The 18,485-nt window shown below is 40.0% G+C and overlaps 1 protein-coding gene across 2 annotated transcripts in view; it reads right to left on the reverse strand.

Moving 5' to 3' along the window:
• Positions 1–13,070, reverse strand: part of LOC5569385 (autophagy-related protein 16-1) — a 372,239-nt gene extending 359,169 nt beyond the window's left edge. The window contains exon 1 of one of the 2 annotated variants that reach the window (XM_021853580.1): positions 12,658–13,070. In XM_021853580.1, coding sequence (XP_021709272.1) covers positions 12,658–12,763 — 106 coding nt within the window. In that variant the 5' untranslated portion in view covers positions 12,764–13,070. The remainder of the gene's footprint in view (positions 1–12,657) is intronic. The other variant, XM_021853585.1, reaches the window with a different exon arrangement.
• Positions 13,071–18,485: the final 5,415 nt, after the last annotated feature.

Genomic DNA, 18,485 nt, shown 5'->3' on the forward strand with positions numbered 1-18,485 from the left:
ATTTATAACTTCATCAGGTAACTGAACTAAAATTAAAGCTTGCCTCATAATGGGATTTGTTGAGGATTTTTTTTTCAAATTCACTATAATATAAAGGAAGTATAATAAACAACTGAGTCATATAATTAAAAAAACTAGCTTCAGACATTCAGAAAGCCATCAAAACTTTGAAGAACAAAAAGAACATTTTAAAATCATTGAAGGTGTGTAGTTGATCATACTAAAAGTTGAATATTTTAAATATTGACAGATGTTACTTCATATTGACCAAACTTATAGGCTAAACTTATGAAATGTCTAATGATTGCAACTGAACATATAAAATTATGTTTTTACTTATTTGGTAATTTGGTTTTTTATCCGAATAATAACCTAGTTATTTTCTTTTCTTTATGGTGCTTCTCTATTTTATCGAATAAAGCTTGAATCTGGAACATGTCATTGGCATTGAGATGAAACAGTTTTTTTGGAATCCTACTTTTAAGAATGCACTAAAACTTCAAAGGCACTAATCTCGTGAAGTAAGCATCCAACAGCAGTACACTTTTTATTTTGGCTTTGTGCATAAGAAGATTAGGGACATAAGCTCACTATTTCTCCAGTTTAGTGCCACTGAAACGTGAATATGGGCAAAAATTAGCCATTAGGTCGGTCATTTTTAAATTCAGAGTTGTTTCACCTCAAAATCTAGTGGTTTTTAACAAATTTTACATTAATTTCGGGAATCCCGGGATTCTCGGGACGGCAGGATGTATATCCCGGGAAACGAAAAATCCCGAAATTTTTCAAATCCCGGGATTTTTTGTCCCGGGATGTCCCGGGATGGACACTCTAGTAAACACGAACCGCCCCATATTGCTCCCATCTTTTTTATAGTGAGCTCACAAATTCTACTGCCACCTCTACGTCTGCGAGACTCAGAATTCCCCTCGATCAAATAGCTTCTAAAACTCAGATCCGAATTCGACACGATTCGGTTCGTCAAATACAGTGGGATTCCGTTTTTTGGCAACAAAGTCGAAAATTTCAGTTGCCAAAAACGGAACCGTGCCAAAATCGGAACCCATTTTTTTAATTTTATTTTTCAATAGGCCTTTTCATGTGACAGATCCGTCTATGCATTTGTTTACATCGGTGGAGTACCGGTGCTAACACGGGCCTGTCATTTTCATAGAAGAACTGTCAAAGTGCTTCCCGATCAGCTGATTTAAGACGTCATGTGAATAGGCCTATTATAGGTTTTGAAAACATCATTAGAATATTATTACATTATTCTTATGGAACCATATGGCATCTAGACTTCGGAACAGTTCAATTCGAAGCAGATTTCCGTAGGGTTGAACTATGCTATGAATGTATAGCCCCGTAATGTTAATTGTGACAAAAATTCTACATACTTTTAAGCGCCTTAAGCTCTTCAATGATTTTTAGAAGCTTTATGTGCACTATTTCCGTAGGGTTGAACTATGCTACGAATGTATAGTTCCGTAATGTTAATTGTGACAAAAATTCTACATACTTTTAAGCGCCTTAAGCTCTTCAATGATTTTTAGAAGCTTTATGTGCACTATTTGTATGTGTGGGTCATGTGAAATCAATAATCGCATAAGTGACCTTTATTTGAGAACCTGATATTTCCCTAAACCTTTGCATGAATACAAAAAAAAAGTATTACTGTTTTCTCACACAGATGTACTTACAAAAAAAAGGCGCTGGATGTTATAAAACTGCATGAGTTCTTAAATTTAATGCACATTAAAAATCAGCTTGACTTTTAGGTTCTTGCGTAAAATTTGACAAAATTTGGTAAGTTCAGAAGTGCTCTGTTGCGGAAGATGATGACACCGTTTTGTTAGCTACGTTTCGACAGCTTCAAAGCTATAATTTTATTTGGCCATTAGTTTAAGTAGTAATAGATTTAGTATAATAGCTTACTTTTTCAGTATCCAATTTCCACTAATTGAGGTTACAAAATTCTTGGTGTTTTCTGACACCGATCGCAGTTCAGCTACTACAAACATAGGAATAGTTATAATAACAAATTCAATAAATTTCATTTTTTTTCACTCACCTATGAGTACAAACTAGCCTAGGATAACAAATTTATAATGTAATATGCTGAATCAATATTTTAATTTGGAGTTCATGTTTTGCTCAAGTTTTAGTTTGTTTTCTTTTCATTTTACTTTTTTGTTCTATTCATCACTGACACATGTCATGTTGATCGCGAGTATTGGATGTCATCTCCACCAAACCGTTGTGCCCAGGGAGTGTGGCAACATCCCCCCTTCCGTGGGATGACCCATTTCCGTCGCGGTCACCAGTCGCTTCTTCATTCGTTCCGCTCACATCCAGCAACGCCAGCTTCACGGCCGGTCTAGAGTAAACGCCTCGAGAAGTCTGAACAGTTGCTCGACGTACTTGTCCATCCGTGCCCTTAATGACCTCAGTGATTCGTCCTCGTTCCCAGGAATTTCTGATGTTTTCGTCGATCACTACCACTAAATCACCTGGTTCAAGTGGTTTGACTTTCTCAAACCATTTTGTCCGACGTGTCAGCATGGGCAAGTATTCTAATATCCATCTGCGCCAGAAGCCGTTGATCATGTCTTGCGCAATGGCCCAGCTATGACGAAGACCGCCACGTGCATCTATGGGTGCACCAGCTGGATGCTTAATCCCACTTGACCCATAGAGCAGGAAGTGATTCGGGGTTAATGATTCTTGATTGATCCCTTCCACTGGTACGTAAGTGAGTGGTCGGGAATTCACCACGCTTTCAGCTTCCAACAGCACAGTTTCCAGGACCTCATCGTTCGTGTGCCTAGGATATTCGGAGATCGCCTTCATCGCTGTCTTAACCGCGCGGACCATACGCTCCCAGGGTCCTCCCATGTGGGGGGCAGCTGGGACATTGTAGTACCATGTAGTGTTGGCGTTGGTGAATGTCGTTGCACATCGTTCACTAAGTTTTTGTAGCATCTGCTTCTCTTCATTTAGTCGTCGGCCAGCTCCATGGAAATTTGTACCATTGTCTGTATACACTTCTCTTGGAGCACCTCGTCTTGCCAGGAATCGCCGGATGGCCATGATACAAGATTGTGTAGACAGACTGTGGGTCAGCTCGAGGTGAACAGCTCTGACAGTGAGACATGTGAAGAGTGCCACCCATCTTTTGGCCACACCTCTTCCTACCTTCACTTCTAGTGGACCAAAGTAGTCCACGCCTACATATGTAAATGCACGAATAAATGGAGTCAGGCGTACCTTAGGCAACGGTGCCATAATCGGTGGTTTAGGAACGGCCTTGTTAACTTTGCAAGCCTGACAGTTTCTGGAAACTGATTTGATTAGCGTGCGTAACTTCGGGATATAGTATCGTTGTCTGATCTCATTGCAGACGGTCTCGTTGTTAGCGTGTAAAAAACGCCGATGGTAACTATCAACGAGTAAGAACGTTATCCGATGTTTGTTGGGGAGAATTATGGGATATTTGGTTTCATATGCTGCATAGGGTGCTGCCTCAATTCTACTTCGGAAACGGATTATCCCTTGATCGTCTAAGAAGGGAGTTAGACGGAATAATGGGCTGCTTTTCGGTATATTACAACACTCGCCTTCTCTTTTCAGAATCAAATATTCATTCGGGAATGTTTGCGCTTGAGTTTCTCTACAAAGTGATTGCTCGGCATTCAATATTTCTTCGCTTTGTAAAACTACGTGCCGTTGTTTCTGGTTCAGCCTTTTACGCCAAATTTCGACCGCTCGATGAACGTAAGCCATTGCTTTAACCATGCGGTTCCAATTTGAAAAACGGTAAGCATCAATCAGGGGATCCTTCACAGTACAGTTGTGATGTTGGCAGGTGGTTCGTAATTCTTCGCGGGTGGTGGACGAATTTTGCAATTCAGATGGCCAGTGTACTTCTGATTCCCACAAGAACGAAGGTCCGCGAAACCATCTACTCTCCGGGTCGAAACTTGGACCGGGGCCCCATTTGGTCGCCTCATCAGCTACATTCAGCTTCGTGGGGACGTATCTCCAGTCGTCTACATTGGTAATGGAAAGGATTTCACCTATACGAAAGGCTACGTATTGGTGGTAGCGCCTGGTATCCGAACGAAGCCATGCTAATACTGTTGAAGAATCTGACCAATAATAACATTTTTCAATTGACAGGGTAAGGGCAGATTTTATGCCTTGAGATAAGCGCGCTCCGATCAGTGCAGCCTGCAGTTCCAGTCGGGGTATTGATAACGGCTTCAAGGGTGCCACCTTAGTCTTCGAAGCGACAAGTACACATCGTCCCCCGTATGTAGTATTCAGACGCAAGTACGCCACGCAGGCGTATGAAACTTCACTGGCGTCAACCAACACGTGTAATTGCAAACCCTGAAGCGAATCGGAAGGCTGGCCTTTAAAAAAGCATCGTGGCACCTTTACCTCAGAGAGAAGGCCAAGCAGCTCAATCCATCGATGCCATTGGTCAAGCAAGTGTTCTGCTATAGGCTCGTCCCAATTTGTGCCGGACCTCCAGATCTCCTGCATCAAGATCTTTCCATGGACGATGAAGTGGGAGATCAATCCCAGCGGATCAAACAGCTTCATGATTGTCTGGAGAACCTGTCGTTTAGTAGGCGTACTGCCTCCAGATTGCATCAGCGGAGGGATCAGGGCCGTCGTGTCAAACGTGAATACATCGGAGGAAGGAATCCAGGTCAATCCTAACACGCGTTCAGACGTTGCCTGCTTATCAGAGCATAATAGTTTGTTTTGACCACCATAATGTTCCCCAAGAGCCGAGAGTACTTCTGCAGAATTCGAACGGAATTTGCTGATTTCGAACCCAGCTGTGGCGTGAATCGCCTTAACGTTTTGCACTAGTTCTATTGCTTCCTCTTCTGTATCAGTGCAGTCGAGGAAATCATCCACATAATGATTGTAAATGATTGCGTTCACCGCACGTGGGTAGACCTCAGAGAATTCGCGAGCGTTTTTGTTTTTGATAAATTGCGCCGAGCACGGTGAGCAAGTGGCGCCGAAGGTTGATACATCCATGACGTAGGTCTGTATGGGCTCGACCGAACTGTTCCGCCACAAAAAACGTTGTGATTGTTTGTCCGGTTCCCTAATCCTTATCTGGTGGAACATTTCACATATGTCTCCACAGATCGCTACGCTTCTTTCCCGAAACCGAAGCAGGACGTCGTGTAAGGAGGTAAGCAAATCTGGTCCCTTAAGCAGAAAGTCGTTGAAACTTACTCCGCCAACTTTGGCGGCCGCATCCCAAATCAATCGGATTTGTCGGGTTTTTTCTCATTGGTGACCACTCCAAGAGGAAGATACCATACGCGTTGAGGATCTGCTTGTTCCAACTCTTCTCTCAACGCTATGTGTGCATATTGTTTAACTTCGTACGCTGCTATCTGCTCTTTTACCTTTTGATTGAGTTCCGGATCACGTGCCAGGCGTTTTTCCAGTGATAGCAACCTCTTGGTAGCCATCGGAAGGCTGTCTGGAAATGATAAATGATCGGTTCGCCAAAGCAGGCCCGTCTCGAAGCGATCTCCTTTGCGTATAGTTGTTTTCTCAAGAATGTCAAGAGCTCGTCTATCGTCGTCTGACTCCAGATTCCGAGTGACTGTAGCTTCCTCTGCTACGAAGAAACGTTTCATCAAATCGTGTAACGATTGATTGGTCACAATCTGGCTACCATGGAAGTTCAATTGCTGTACCTTAGAATCGTTGGTATCTGACCCCTTTCCATATGCACACCACCCCAGTCTCGTTTTTACAGCTACTGGTCCCGTATCTCCACCTTCACGGAGTTTCAACGTAGTCAGTAGACGCACATGCTCCAATCCGATAATCATTCGCGGCGTAGCTTCTGAATAACTTTCCAGAGGAAGTCCTTTGAGATAGGGGAATCGTTTGACTAGGCTTTCGTAGTCGAAGGATTGCTTGGGAAGCTGTAACTCATCAACCGTTTGTACATTTCCGATAGCAAACTTCTTATTTTGTCGACTGCCACAAATAGTTATTTCCACACATCTGGATTCTTTTTCCTCCCTGCTTATGTTGCCAGTCCATGAAAGCCAAAGAGAAGATACTGGTCCATCCACTCCAAGCTGATTCGCAATACTGGCTTCGAGCAGCGTAGAACTGGATCCCTCGTCTAAGAAGGCAAATAAATTCACCTGTCTACCGTTGCCGAAAATAGTTACAGGTACATAACGGAAGAGGGCAAACGATTTGTTGAAGTGGTGGTTCTGATGTTCTATACGATTGGCGGAGTTTGCCGACGATACTACCGGCGTTACGGAACCAGTATGCAATAGTGGATGGTGGCGTATACGGCAATCATCTTTACCACATTCCTTATTTGAGCGGCATGGCCATTTACGATGTGGTATTAGGCAAGACCGACAAAGGTTTTTCTGACGAATCGCTTTCCAACGGCTGTCGATATCCAACTCATTGAACTTTGGGCAAGTAGATATTTGATGATTCGTATTTTCGCAGTACGAACACCCTCTAGCAGCCATAGATTTGTCGACGCTGTCTTTCTTCGAAATTCCAGAGGGACCTGCTGCTTTGAGTGGCTCTTGAGCGTGGATGAAAGCTTTTCTTTGTGCTTATCCCCACGTTTCTCGGTGTTACGATGACTAATTTCTGTGTTAAACGAAAGGTCTGAAGCCAAATTAACTAAACCTGACATAAACGCATTAAATGTTGTCAGATTAGCATTCGGCACTGCACTTTTGTAGTAGCCCCACTGCATTTTAAGAGTTGTGGGTAACTTTTCGACGAGCTCCTGAAGAAGCATGGGATTGGCCAGGTGAAACTGTTGGTCGGAAATGACCATGTGATCGATGAGATTTTGAACTGCTAGGCCGAAAGTCACAATCGAATTGAGATTGTCGGCCTTCGGTGAAGGAGTGTTACGGACCTTTTTTAGCAACGAGTTGATCAGCACTTCAGGTCTTCCATAAAGTTTTCGAAGAGTCTCAATTACGAATGGAACCGACGCCGGCAGTAACAGTCGACTCCGGACAGCTTCCAGAGCACTTCCTCGTAAACAACGCTGCAATCTGGCTAAGTTTTCAGCGTCGTTGTAGCCGCACACATCGGTAGTATTCCGAAACGAGCTATAAAAGATTGGCCAATCTTCGGGGTTTCCCGAAAACGTAGGCAAATCTCGGGGCATCACTTGACGAGCAGCCATTTGTGATCCGGTTGGACCCAACGTTGGTAGTGATGGGATATAATTAGGAACACCGAACAGAACTATTACAAGCGGGTACGTTGGTGGTTAATCGCGATTGAGGCCGCACACAAACATCGTTTAGATCTCTATAAGGTGCACCTCGGTTGTCCCATGTGAATGCTGAGCTCGTTGCCGTCATACGAGCTGAGTTTGCTGCACGCTCTACAGGCGGATTATACTGACTACTGAACGGATGGTTTGCTGTGGGGTAATGTACTGTGTTGTTTGAAGTAAACGCAAGTGCTGTATTTGCTAGATGTTCGCCTTCTGGACCGGTCACTGTACCTAAAGGAACCTGTGAGTACACGTATGATGTAGCTGGTGTTTTCACGGCTCCAGATCCTGCTAACTCGTCGACTGGGCCGACGACACTTGTCGCTGGAGAGAATAGCAGTTTGCTCTTAGACTGTATTGCGTCAGTTTGCCTACCTAATCGAAGATATTCTGGAGCCCTGGCGTGACCCTCTGATAGCGGCCAGATATGCGGATACTGGTTCTGTATAGAGCTAGGTAGAAGTGTTGATGTGATGGTAGTAGGAGAGATTAAATCCGTCATCGCAGCTCGACCTGTTTGCAGTGGGGTTGAGGTTCCTTGTGCTGGCCTAATGGGAGTAACTTGTTCCAGACTCTTCAAAACCGACTCAGTTTTAGAAGTAGGAACCATAGATTTTTTATCCCGCAGCGCAGAATCATTGGCGTCACCCTTAATCTCCTGGCCATCTGAGAACTCTTTGGGCGGCCTATTAGCAGATTTATTAGTTACCTGCGTTGCTTGACCGTCATTCAACCACTTTTCCAGCCTAGTTCGTTTAGTGCGTGCGCTCACCACACTCTTCCTGCTTCCATTATCATCTTCATCTCCTAATCTCAACAACAAATCAAATTTCGCCTGCAAATATTTTTCCTCTTCTTCCAGCATTCGCATCTTCACCTTCTTGGTCTCTTCTAGTAGGTTTAGACACATCTGGATTCTTTGAGACCTTTTGCTAGACGCTGACGTGCTTACCGAGACAACAGAACCTGTAGCTTCTTCGCCCTTCTGCTTATCGCTTTTCTTCGGGATGGCTCCTTTTGAAGGTACGTCTTCCATTCGCTCTTTCATCATTTCATCCTCGGGAATGGTATTCAACGTAGTTCCACGGGCTTCCTCTATGCAACGGACGCATACAAACGATCGATTTGTATCACTGATAGAGTCAGTCACGCCAGCACATCCGTAATGCTCCCAACCATCGCAGCAGTCACAACAGACCATATTGTCCGCCGAATCTCTCCTCGAGCATTTTTTACAAGAGTGTTGTCCACTTGCACTCATATCGCTGTGCTGTTTCTCATGCAATACTACTGCAATGAAAAACTTTGAAGATTTTTGTTGCGGAAGATGATGACACCGTTTTGTTAGCTACGTTTCGACAGCTTCAAAGCTATAATTTTATTTGGCCATTAGTTTAAGTAGTAATAGATTTAGTATAATAGCTTACTTTTTCAGTATCCAATTTCCACTAATTGAGGTTACAAAATTCTTGGTGTTTTCTGACACCGATCGCAGTTCAGCTACTACAAACATAGGAATAGTTATAATAACAAATTCAATAAATTTCATTTTTTTTCACTCACCTATGAGTACAAACTAGCCTAGGATAACAAATTTATAATGTAATATGCTGAATCAATATTTTAATTTGGAGTTCACGTTTTGCTCAAGTTTTAGTTTGTTTTCTTTTCATTTTACTTTTTTGTTCTATTCATCACTGACACATGTCATGTTGATCGCGAGTATTGGATGTCATCTCCACCAAACCGTTGTGCCCAGGGAGTGTGGCAACATGCTCCTTTACTTTATACTTCTGATAAAGCAATGCATCTCATTGCGAATAATTGACTGCAGTCAGAAGAGCAAAAATAAACAACTACATCTCATGATTCAAAAATGCGGCACGTTATTTGGTAGAGTAAAAAAACATACCTTACAAAATCAACGAAAATTTACAGGATCCTGCTATGAAACCTCAAGAGCCTCTTCGGGTGCTCTTAAGGAATCTATAGGAACACGCAAGGGTACTGAAGCATCTTGCTATTCAAATTCGCAGTATCTCGCTTAGAATTTCGCTAGGTATTGATATCTTAGCATTCCGCTGCGATATTGCTAAATGTTCCCAAGTCTTCGATGAAAATTTTCTAACACTTTACATATCCCTCTGGAAAACTTTTCAATGACTCCAATATTTCTCCAGAAATACTCGAAATACCATTAGAATCCCACATAATCCGCTAGGAATTCACAGGATGCCCTAGAGATCTGAGAAATTGTAGGAGGAATCTCCATATTTTGGACATAAACTCCAATAACTAATTATACATTCTCAGGATCCCGCAAGCAACCCTCAGTGTCCACAGGAATATGCAGACATTCTCAATAATTCGTTGAAAATTGAAAGCCCTTTGCACTTAGTAAATATTTTATGAAACCGTATCCTTGATTAAAAATCTTGTAAAAATGTTGAATCTTCTCAAAAAAAATCTAACGTCTCAGACTAGAAGTTTTAACACTACCTATCGTATTTATTGCACGCTTCAATTATATTATTGAGAAAAAAGTGTAGTTTGGACTGCATCTTGACTATTTTTAACGGTGTTTTTACAAACAAATCTAAAGGAAAATGGTTTTATTCAGTGTTTCACCCACTGGCAGACTTTAGTGGGCTGGTCACTCAGTATGAATGCCTAAGAAAGGAGGTTGTTCTTTAGTTGAGATACTGGTGGAGAATAATTGCCTCATGAATGCATGGACAATGATCATCCCGAAGATAATAGGCGCGTTGAGCCCTTTGCAGTGCTATAAAACGGTGAACAGAGTCTGTTCATGCACAACAAAAAAATGCTATCGCAATGGTGGTTCCTAGAGTACCTATAAAGAAGAGTGACGTCATGTTCCAATTTGGACAGGTCTCCTGCTCAATTGGAACCATTTGAACGCGAATTTGTATGGAAATGACAGTTCACCGCTGTTCCAATTTTGACATTGACGCCACTCTTACTTAAATCCACTCTGGTGGTTCCTTTTGTGCGATTGCGTTCTTTCTTTCTTTGTTCACGATCGCCCGAACACAAATACTGTAGAGGGCATCGCATCATGTTATTTTGACACGCATTCACGCATTCGATTTCCTGTGTTATTTCTACAATAACACCATATATCGATAAATTTTCTCAATATTGTCGTACTTTAGTTTGTAATCTATCTATTATAATCATAATCCACCCAATTATTTACAAAAATAGCTATGAACGAAAAAACGAACAGCTGTGAGCAGACTCTGCTCATCCAGCAATCACGCTCTTTTTACATTTGTTTTGTTCTGGTTCTCCAATGCAAGAATCTGTGAGAAAATCGGTCGATGTTGGCTCGTGAGCGTGTGAGCGTGGATCCTGCTTAATATAGGTTCATTTTGCATAAGCAGCATGATTCTTTCCACCACTGGCCCTTTGTAGTTAGTGGAATTTGGGAGCATATCAACGAAAATGGGGCTTTGAAATGCAGTCGGTGTGTAGTTGACCCACAATTAAGATGATCAAAGCAACAGACACAATAACATTTTCAAAAATTTCCAAAATTAATGGTTTTCAAAAATGTTGCCAAAAACGGATCCATTTTGTTGCCAAAATCGGGGGGTGCCAAAAATGGAGCATGCCAAAAACGGATGCCCACTGTAGATGTAGAATCAGAAATTAATTGACAAAGGGCCGATTTCTTCACGTTCGCTAAAACCAAAAAGCACGTTTATCCATATGACTAAGGGGCTAAGCTAGGTTTAATACCTAAGCGGTGGTGAAGAAACCGCTTATAAGTCATTTAGAAGTTCAGAGCAATTCAATCAACGTGTAAAGGTAATCCAACGTCGATATGATAACTCCCAAAACAGTACTGAAAAGTTCTACTTTTCGATATTTTCGATAGTAACACTTTTTAGCACTGGGGGCCTTCCTTAGCCGAGTGGTTTGAGTCCGCGGCTACAAAGCAAAGCCATGCTGAAGGTGTTTGGGTTCGCATCCCGGTCGGTCCAGGAAATTTCCTTGACTTCCCTGGGCATAAAAAGTAGGCCGATATACAGCCGAATTGCAAAATAGTAGTTTACGGAACAAGTTGCAGAATGATTATTTTTACAGTAGTGAAAAAGCGTTGCGTAATGAATCATTACAGCACTGGTTTCAGTTAGATAATGACTATTCTCGCACATCATACTTCAGTGCAGGAAAATAGGCCGTTTCATGACAGATTGGCGTGATGGAAAACAGCCTATTACTATGAGAAATTGCAAAAAACAACTTTTACCATGGTTCTCTAAATAGATATGGAGATACGAAATATCGAATAAGGGAGAGTTGACAGTACATACACACCAAATTTTGATTTGGCATTCCAGCAAAACGAATTACTGAATAGAGTTCAGCAAATGACATTTTACTGAAACATCAGCAATGATATCATTGTTTGCTGAATATTCAGTATGTTCCTGAGATTGCTGAAACTTCAGCAAAACACCTGTCAAAGACTTATATATTTTATTGATGTAGATTGGTGTATTTCTACTATAGAGCTAGGGGCCCAGATAGCCGTAGCGGTAAACGCGCAGCTATTCAGCAAGACCAAGCTGAGGGTCGTGGGTTCGAATCCCACCGGTCGAGGATCTTTTCGGGTTGGAAATTTTCTCGACTTCCCAGGGCATAGAGTATCTTCGTACCTGCCACACGATATACGCATGCAAAAATGGTCATTGGCATAGTATGCTCTCAGTTAATAACTGTGGAAGTGCTCATAAGAACACTAAGCTGAGAAGCTGGCTCTGTCCCAGTGGGGACGTAACGCCAGAAAAGAAGAAGCTATAGTTTAGTATAGGAAAAGGCATGATGGGTCACGGGTATGGTAGATCAGAGCTATTCTACGCATATCTAAAATAAAAAAAATGCAATTATAAACAGTACGTATTGTTAAACCATTTTTCAATGCGCTTTTTTGTATTAGACGTAGTTCTTAAGTGCAAAAATATAGAAGGATGTAATTTGTGCGTTTCAAGGTTTCGAAAAGTCGTTCCATATGGATAGCTGCTTGAAGAGTATAAGTACGGTAGATTTGTGGGTGGGTCCAAAATATGAAGATGAATCACTTTCACTTTTTCGTTGACCAATATATTTATATAGTGTGATGCAACAACTTTGTAAAAAAAAGTCAAATAGTCTATTCTGTAGCATCATTTTGTAATGGTTATTTAGTTCATTTACTATATCTTTTAAATATATTTAATCATCCGATAGGCGATGATCATAAATGGCAAAATACCCTGGGAGCCTAAAACAAAATATCCGAAGGAATATCCATTAAAAGCACTTACTGTAGGCAATGATATCCGCATATCTGGAAGTCTCATTTCTGTTACGATCCCGGAGCCGCTCCGCAATGAGGTCCCGCCAGTTTTCTTGCTTCGCTCCCGTGGCCATCGTATAATCCAGTAACAACACCAAAACAGGAAGATTCGCCAGATATCAATAGATCGAAGAAACAAAATGCACTCGAAGACGCACGATTTCCGGAACAATTAGCGTGTGAAAACCACTAATCGGTTTTGGTCACTACGGACAGAATTCGATCAATTCGCGAAACACTACCGAGGTTTGATAATAAAAACTCCCGAGAAAGATTCCTTTCGTCCTTACCGTATACCGACCGTACCATGCCAAAGCAAGAGCTAATGTTTGTGTTTTGATTAACACCTTTAGCTAAAAATGACATTTTGCTCTTGTCATCCTCTGCATTTAAAGCAAAATTGAGATACTTTTGAGCTCCGGTACCGTAGCCGGGGGCAACTTGATCAGGTCTGTGCTAAAGAAACTATGTATATGCAAAGAAGCGAAATGTTCCAATGGATCATTAAAATAACCAAAACGGCCGCTATGGAAAGCATAGATAGCGCCACTGTAGCCTTGGGGCTCATTCACAAATTTCATAACGCTTAAGGGGGTGGGTGGGTGTACACAAGCATGTTACAAAATGTGACAAGATTAGGAGGGGTGGGTAGGTAATTTTATAAATGTTATGTAACGCATCATAAAACTATTTAAATTTAAAAATTTATTAAAAAAACATATTTTACAAAAACTCCCAATTTTAAATCAGATTTACTCAAATTTGTCAAAAGCGCCCAATTTTAGTTTACACTTTGACAGCTAGTGGTAGTCCTGAGAGTGTAGTCTGTCTGAACCAGGCAATGGACATGCCCTATATCAACTGCAGCGATTTGCAGTAGACAGGATGTCCCGGGCCCGATCTATCTGACAAGCCAATCGAGCCCTCTGTCACCATAGAAGATGGTGTCTCCATCATGTCGATAGCCTGGTCTGAACGGTCTGAACGGTCTGAACAACAAAGCCAAGGGTTCATTCATATATTTCATAACGCCAAAAATGGCCATTTTTGATACCCACCCACCCCCTCGTAACGCATTTTGTATGGAAATTTTTCAAATTTTGTATGAGCTGTAACATATAATGGACACCCACCCACCCCCTTCAGCGTTATGAAATTTGTGAATGGGCCCCAAGAAAAAACAGTGAACGTGGAGATTTTATTTGACTCTGCGCGATTGAATCGAAGAAACCGAGTGCAAATTTGGATAAAAATAAGGTAAATTCGTTTTTTTTTCATAATGGGTTTGCAACTAACCTTGCATTGCATTTATAGATGGACAAAAACAAACTTTTCCAGGAGCTGTACAAGGCTACCTGTATAGCAAATCCATCGCGATGCAAAAAAACATTGCAGCTAGAATGGAGGAGCATCAAATCGGAAGGCTCATTTGATGAGTTGCTGTCGAATAGGCCTATTCACATGACGTTCTAAAACAGCTGATCGGGAAGCTCTTTGACAGTTCTTCTATGAATATGACAGCCTCGTGTATGTACCGTTCTTCCACCGATGTAAACAAATGCATAGACGGACCTGTCACATGAAAAGGCCTATAAGATGAACGAGTTGAGACACCAGATTCGTATTGTCGCACCGCCACCAAACCGGATCGCGCCAGTGAGACTCGCGACGCGCCTCAACTCGCGCGATTTTGAAATCAGTTTTTTAGTGTGGCGCTGCATTCTTACGATTTTTATGAACACAGCGCACTATTCACATATTAGCTGCGACGCACGGGGCCCGAGAAAACAATAATTATAAATAAATGTTGGTCTTGATTTCTACCGGATACATAATACTGTAAAGGAGCGAAGTATGCGGTTTTTCACGACAGTTGCCCAACATTCGCACTTCGAAAACCGGTCCGAAGAACACCACCATGAGACAACTGCAATCGAAACCAAAGTTCTTGATCTAGGATCAAGCACTGATAAAACGAAGGGAAATTCAGCGTCTTCGGAAAACTTGACTTCCTGTGCCTCAACTCCTAAGCAAGACCATATCAAAAAACAACTGGAAATAGTTAACGCTGATTTGGCCGGATTGACTGTACGTAAAGAAAATGAAATGCTTACTAATGAACAGTCTATTCAACTGACGAAGTTAAAAAAAGAAATGCTCCAACTCGAGAAGGATTTGGAAAAACTAGTTAAAGGGAAAGAACGGCAGCTGCACTATCGACAACGTCAAAAACGTAAGCGGGACGAAATTATTGAGAACGATCCTGTCAAAGCCTCAAAATTACGATGCTACCAGTCCGCTGGAAGACCACCTCTTCCGGATCAGGATGAAATTATGAAAGCTATCATTGACATTGCTCAATATGGTGCGGCGGCCCAGCAGAAACGGCGTTTCGATGAGTTAAGGACGGTAAAAACATTGGATGAATTGGTGGAACAGTTAAAGTAAGTTATATATGATACAAATTAGAGATGAAAATTTCAATTTCATTTAGTAAAAATTTCAAATATCAAATCAAATACCAAACCCAAAAAATAATGAATATCTTTTTCTTAGGTTTTCTTTCTTCTGTATTTCTATTGGATTTAAAACGTGCTTTTGAAATTATTTGAAATCTTCATCAGTTTAGTTGAATTTAATCTAGGAAAGAATCTTAAATGTACTTTATATCAAAATTTGAACATTCAGATTTCTCATAGAATGATTTATTGTTTTGCTGGTAGCAGATCTCTTTTTAGAGACTTGGTTACTATTTTCAATTAAAAGTCTCTAAAATCTCTATTTTAACTAAAATTATCTCTAGTCACTTGTTTTCTTATTTTTCTTGCAGTGAAGCAGCATTCTGGAGGCTTCATAGAAACCTTCAAAGACTATTACCCGAGTATTCCTCAGGTTATTCGATAATTTCAACTCAGATTGTTCTAGGAAAATCTTCAGAAATTGTTCTAGTAATTTCTCCAGAGATTTTTCTATGAAATATTTTCTTGCACTGCTACAGGGATCTCTTGAAATTCCTCTAGCGATTCTGTCACTGATAATTGCTGAAATTTTATTGCCATTTTTCTAAGATTTTGGAAGAAATTTCTCAATTTGCACCAGGAAATCCTTGACCACTCTAACGCTACCACGTCCCGTAATTTTCACAGAAATTTCTCTGATTTTTTTCTAGAGGCTACTCTAATTTCGAATTTTAATACAGAATGACTAGTTCTTCGCTTATAGGATTTCCTCAAGATATTTTTCATTTTTTTCTAGTGATTTCTTCGGATGTTACTTTAGAAGATTTTCCGAAGATCCCTACAGAATTCCTTCCGAGGAAAGTCACAATGTTTTATTCCAAAGTTTCTAAAGTAATTTGTTTAAAAATGTTTAAAGGAGCTTCAAGAATTTCTACGCTGGTTTTCAGTAAAGCATATACCTTTGAAATTTATCAAGAGTTCTTCCACAGTTACTCACAGGAATTGCTATAAAATTCATCGAGAGATTGGTTAGTCGAGAAAATTTCGAGAAATATTAAGCAATCTGAAATCGACCTGAAATTTCTCATGACGTTTTTTAAGATTTATTTTAAGAAATTCCTCTAGCATTTCATCAAAGGATTACCAAGGCAGTTATCTCAAACATCTCTAGTGTAATGTATCATATAAAACCCCTGTAGATTCTTTAAAAATTAATAAAAGGTTGCACACAAGCTAATACTACAGCAATTATCCAAGTGATTCCTCCGATCACTCCTACATAATTTTTTTCAAGGATTGCGTCCATTTTTTTCAGGGACTTCTTCATGGAATGTCCACAGATTCGATTATTTTTTATTTCAATTATCTTTGCAATTATTCTACGAAATCGTTCGAGACTTCTTCCAGACTTAGTCCAGGATTTTTTTCAGATAGTCTATAACTTTTTATGGGTTTTGCTAGAAGGGGGTAGTTGCACGCCTTTCATCCCCTCCAATGACGGAAAATAATATAATTAAATAGTTTGTTACGAAGTTTATTGTTTGAATTTTTCAAACTACTGTTCAACTTTTCAACTGTGTTTAGCATTCATATTTATATGACATTGAGTAAAAATTTGGATAAACCTTGCAGTTCAAATCGAAATCAGACTGCCACCAATGATCTTTCCAGAAATCTTTCAGAGAATTTGGCGTTGCCTCACCACGGGAATTTAGTTCGTGTTTGAATTTATTAAAAATTGCCATCTCATTCCCATTCATAAAATAATTTCGCCCTCATTGACTCTTTCAAGATTTTTTGGAGTTCACCAAACAATCAGACTTCTGTCAAAAATCTAAGTAGAAATTGTTCAAGGAGTCTGTCAACAGGTTTATGCCAAGGATTTTCCAAGTTATCTTGAAACGCATTAATTCAGGGTCTCCTCAAAGAAAACGTCACAAATCTGATTAGAGATAGCTCCACATAATTCGTCGTGGGATTTTTTTACATGTTTTTTTTTTTTGATTCTTGAAGAAATTTATTCAGTATGCACCCTCCAGGTTCATTATAGAAATTGTTTCTCGGAGTATCCGAATATTTTCAACGTGTTCTCAGCAACGCTGGAAACTGTATTTTTTTTGGTAATGCACCTTTACGATCGTGCCAGAACTTTTTTCAGAATACAAAGAATTGATTCATTATTTGTTTCACAGTTTTTTTTCTTTTTATTGCTTTTAAAATCGCCGAATTTTTTTTCCGATTTCAATTAGAAATTGCTCTTTGGAGATCCATCCTTCGATAATCTCCAAAAATTCCCTTTCCTGAAATTTACTTCGGAAATTCGTAATTAAATGTAACTTTAGACTAATAAAAAAGGATACCAATGTGAACTTGCCCCTAGAATCATTACAAAAATTCTACTAATTTTTCTTCTGGAATTTTACATTTTACAACAGGGTGCAGAACCACTTGTTCACTTCCCTGATTCACATTGGGATGGGGGTTTTTCTCGTACGAATTTTCTGAAACTTTTCAATGAGAAGCGCATCAGTACGACCCATATTGTGGGTAAATATGAGATCGGTATCTTTAAAAAAAAACCCACTGCCAAAGTGAATCAAAAATGCCAATAGGATCCAGCTCCCTCTACACTAATTTCAAATGTGTATAATCGTTCTGAGCAATCCCGCCAAAAAATAAATACATATTAAATTAATTAGCTTTTGGATACTCTCGTAGTTTTTCTAGACAATTCTTTAGAAATACGTCAAATCCTTTTTTTAGAATTTAATGTATGAATTTTCGCTGGCATGGAACTTCTCAAAAAGTTCCTCAATTTTTTACATAAATACATAAAATAATGAATAAAAATTACATATAAATACAAACATTGTTTTTTTTTTCACTAAAACCCCATCTTTTTGGCAGTTTTTTTTAATATCTAAGTCAAAACGATATGTTTCAAAGTGAACCAGCCACGGGCTGAATGCTTCGTTAATAAAGATAATAATAATAGTAATAATATTTTGGCTACATGAAGAACTCCATGAACTATGGAGAAGACTACTTTTAACTAAGACTTGTTTTAACGTTTATAAATTGGAAATCTTGGCTATGCTTATTAAATTCACACAAGTTGCATCAGATATTAATTGAGGATTCTCTTAAAAAATACTTCGTGGATTTTACAAACCTTTCTTTAATAATTTCTAAAAAATTTCCTTTACATGTCTATGGAGACATATCTGGAGGATTGCCTGAAAAAAACCTTCGAAGATATCCTTGGGAAATTTCTTGAAGAAGTTCTGGAGTGATTCAAGAAGGTATACTTAGAAAAAATATTGAACAAATTCCAGGT

This window comes from Aedes aegypti, chromosome 1, assembly GCF_002204515.2.
Source record: "Aedes aegypti strain LVP_AGWG chromosome 1, AaegL5.0 Primary Assembly, whole genome shotgun sequence".
NCBI classification, from domain to species: Eukaryota; Metazoa; Arthropoda; class Insecta; order Diptera; family Culicidae; genus Aedes; species Aedes aegypti.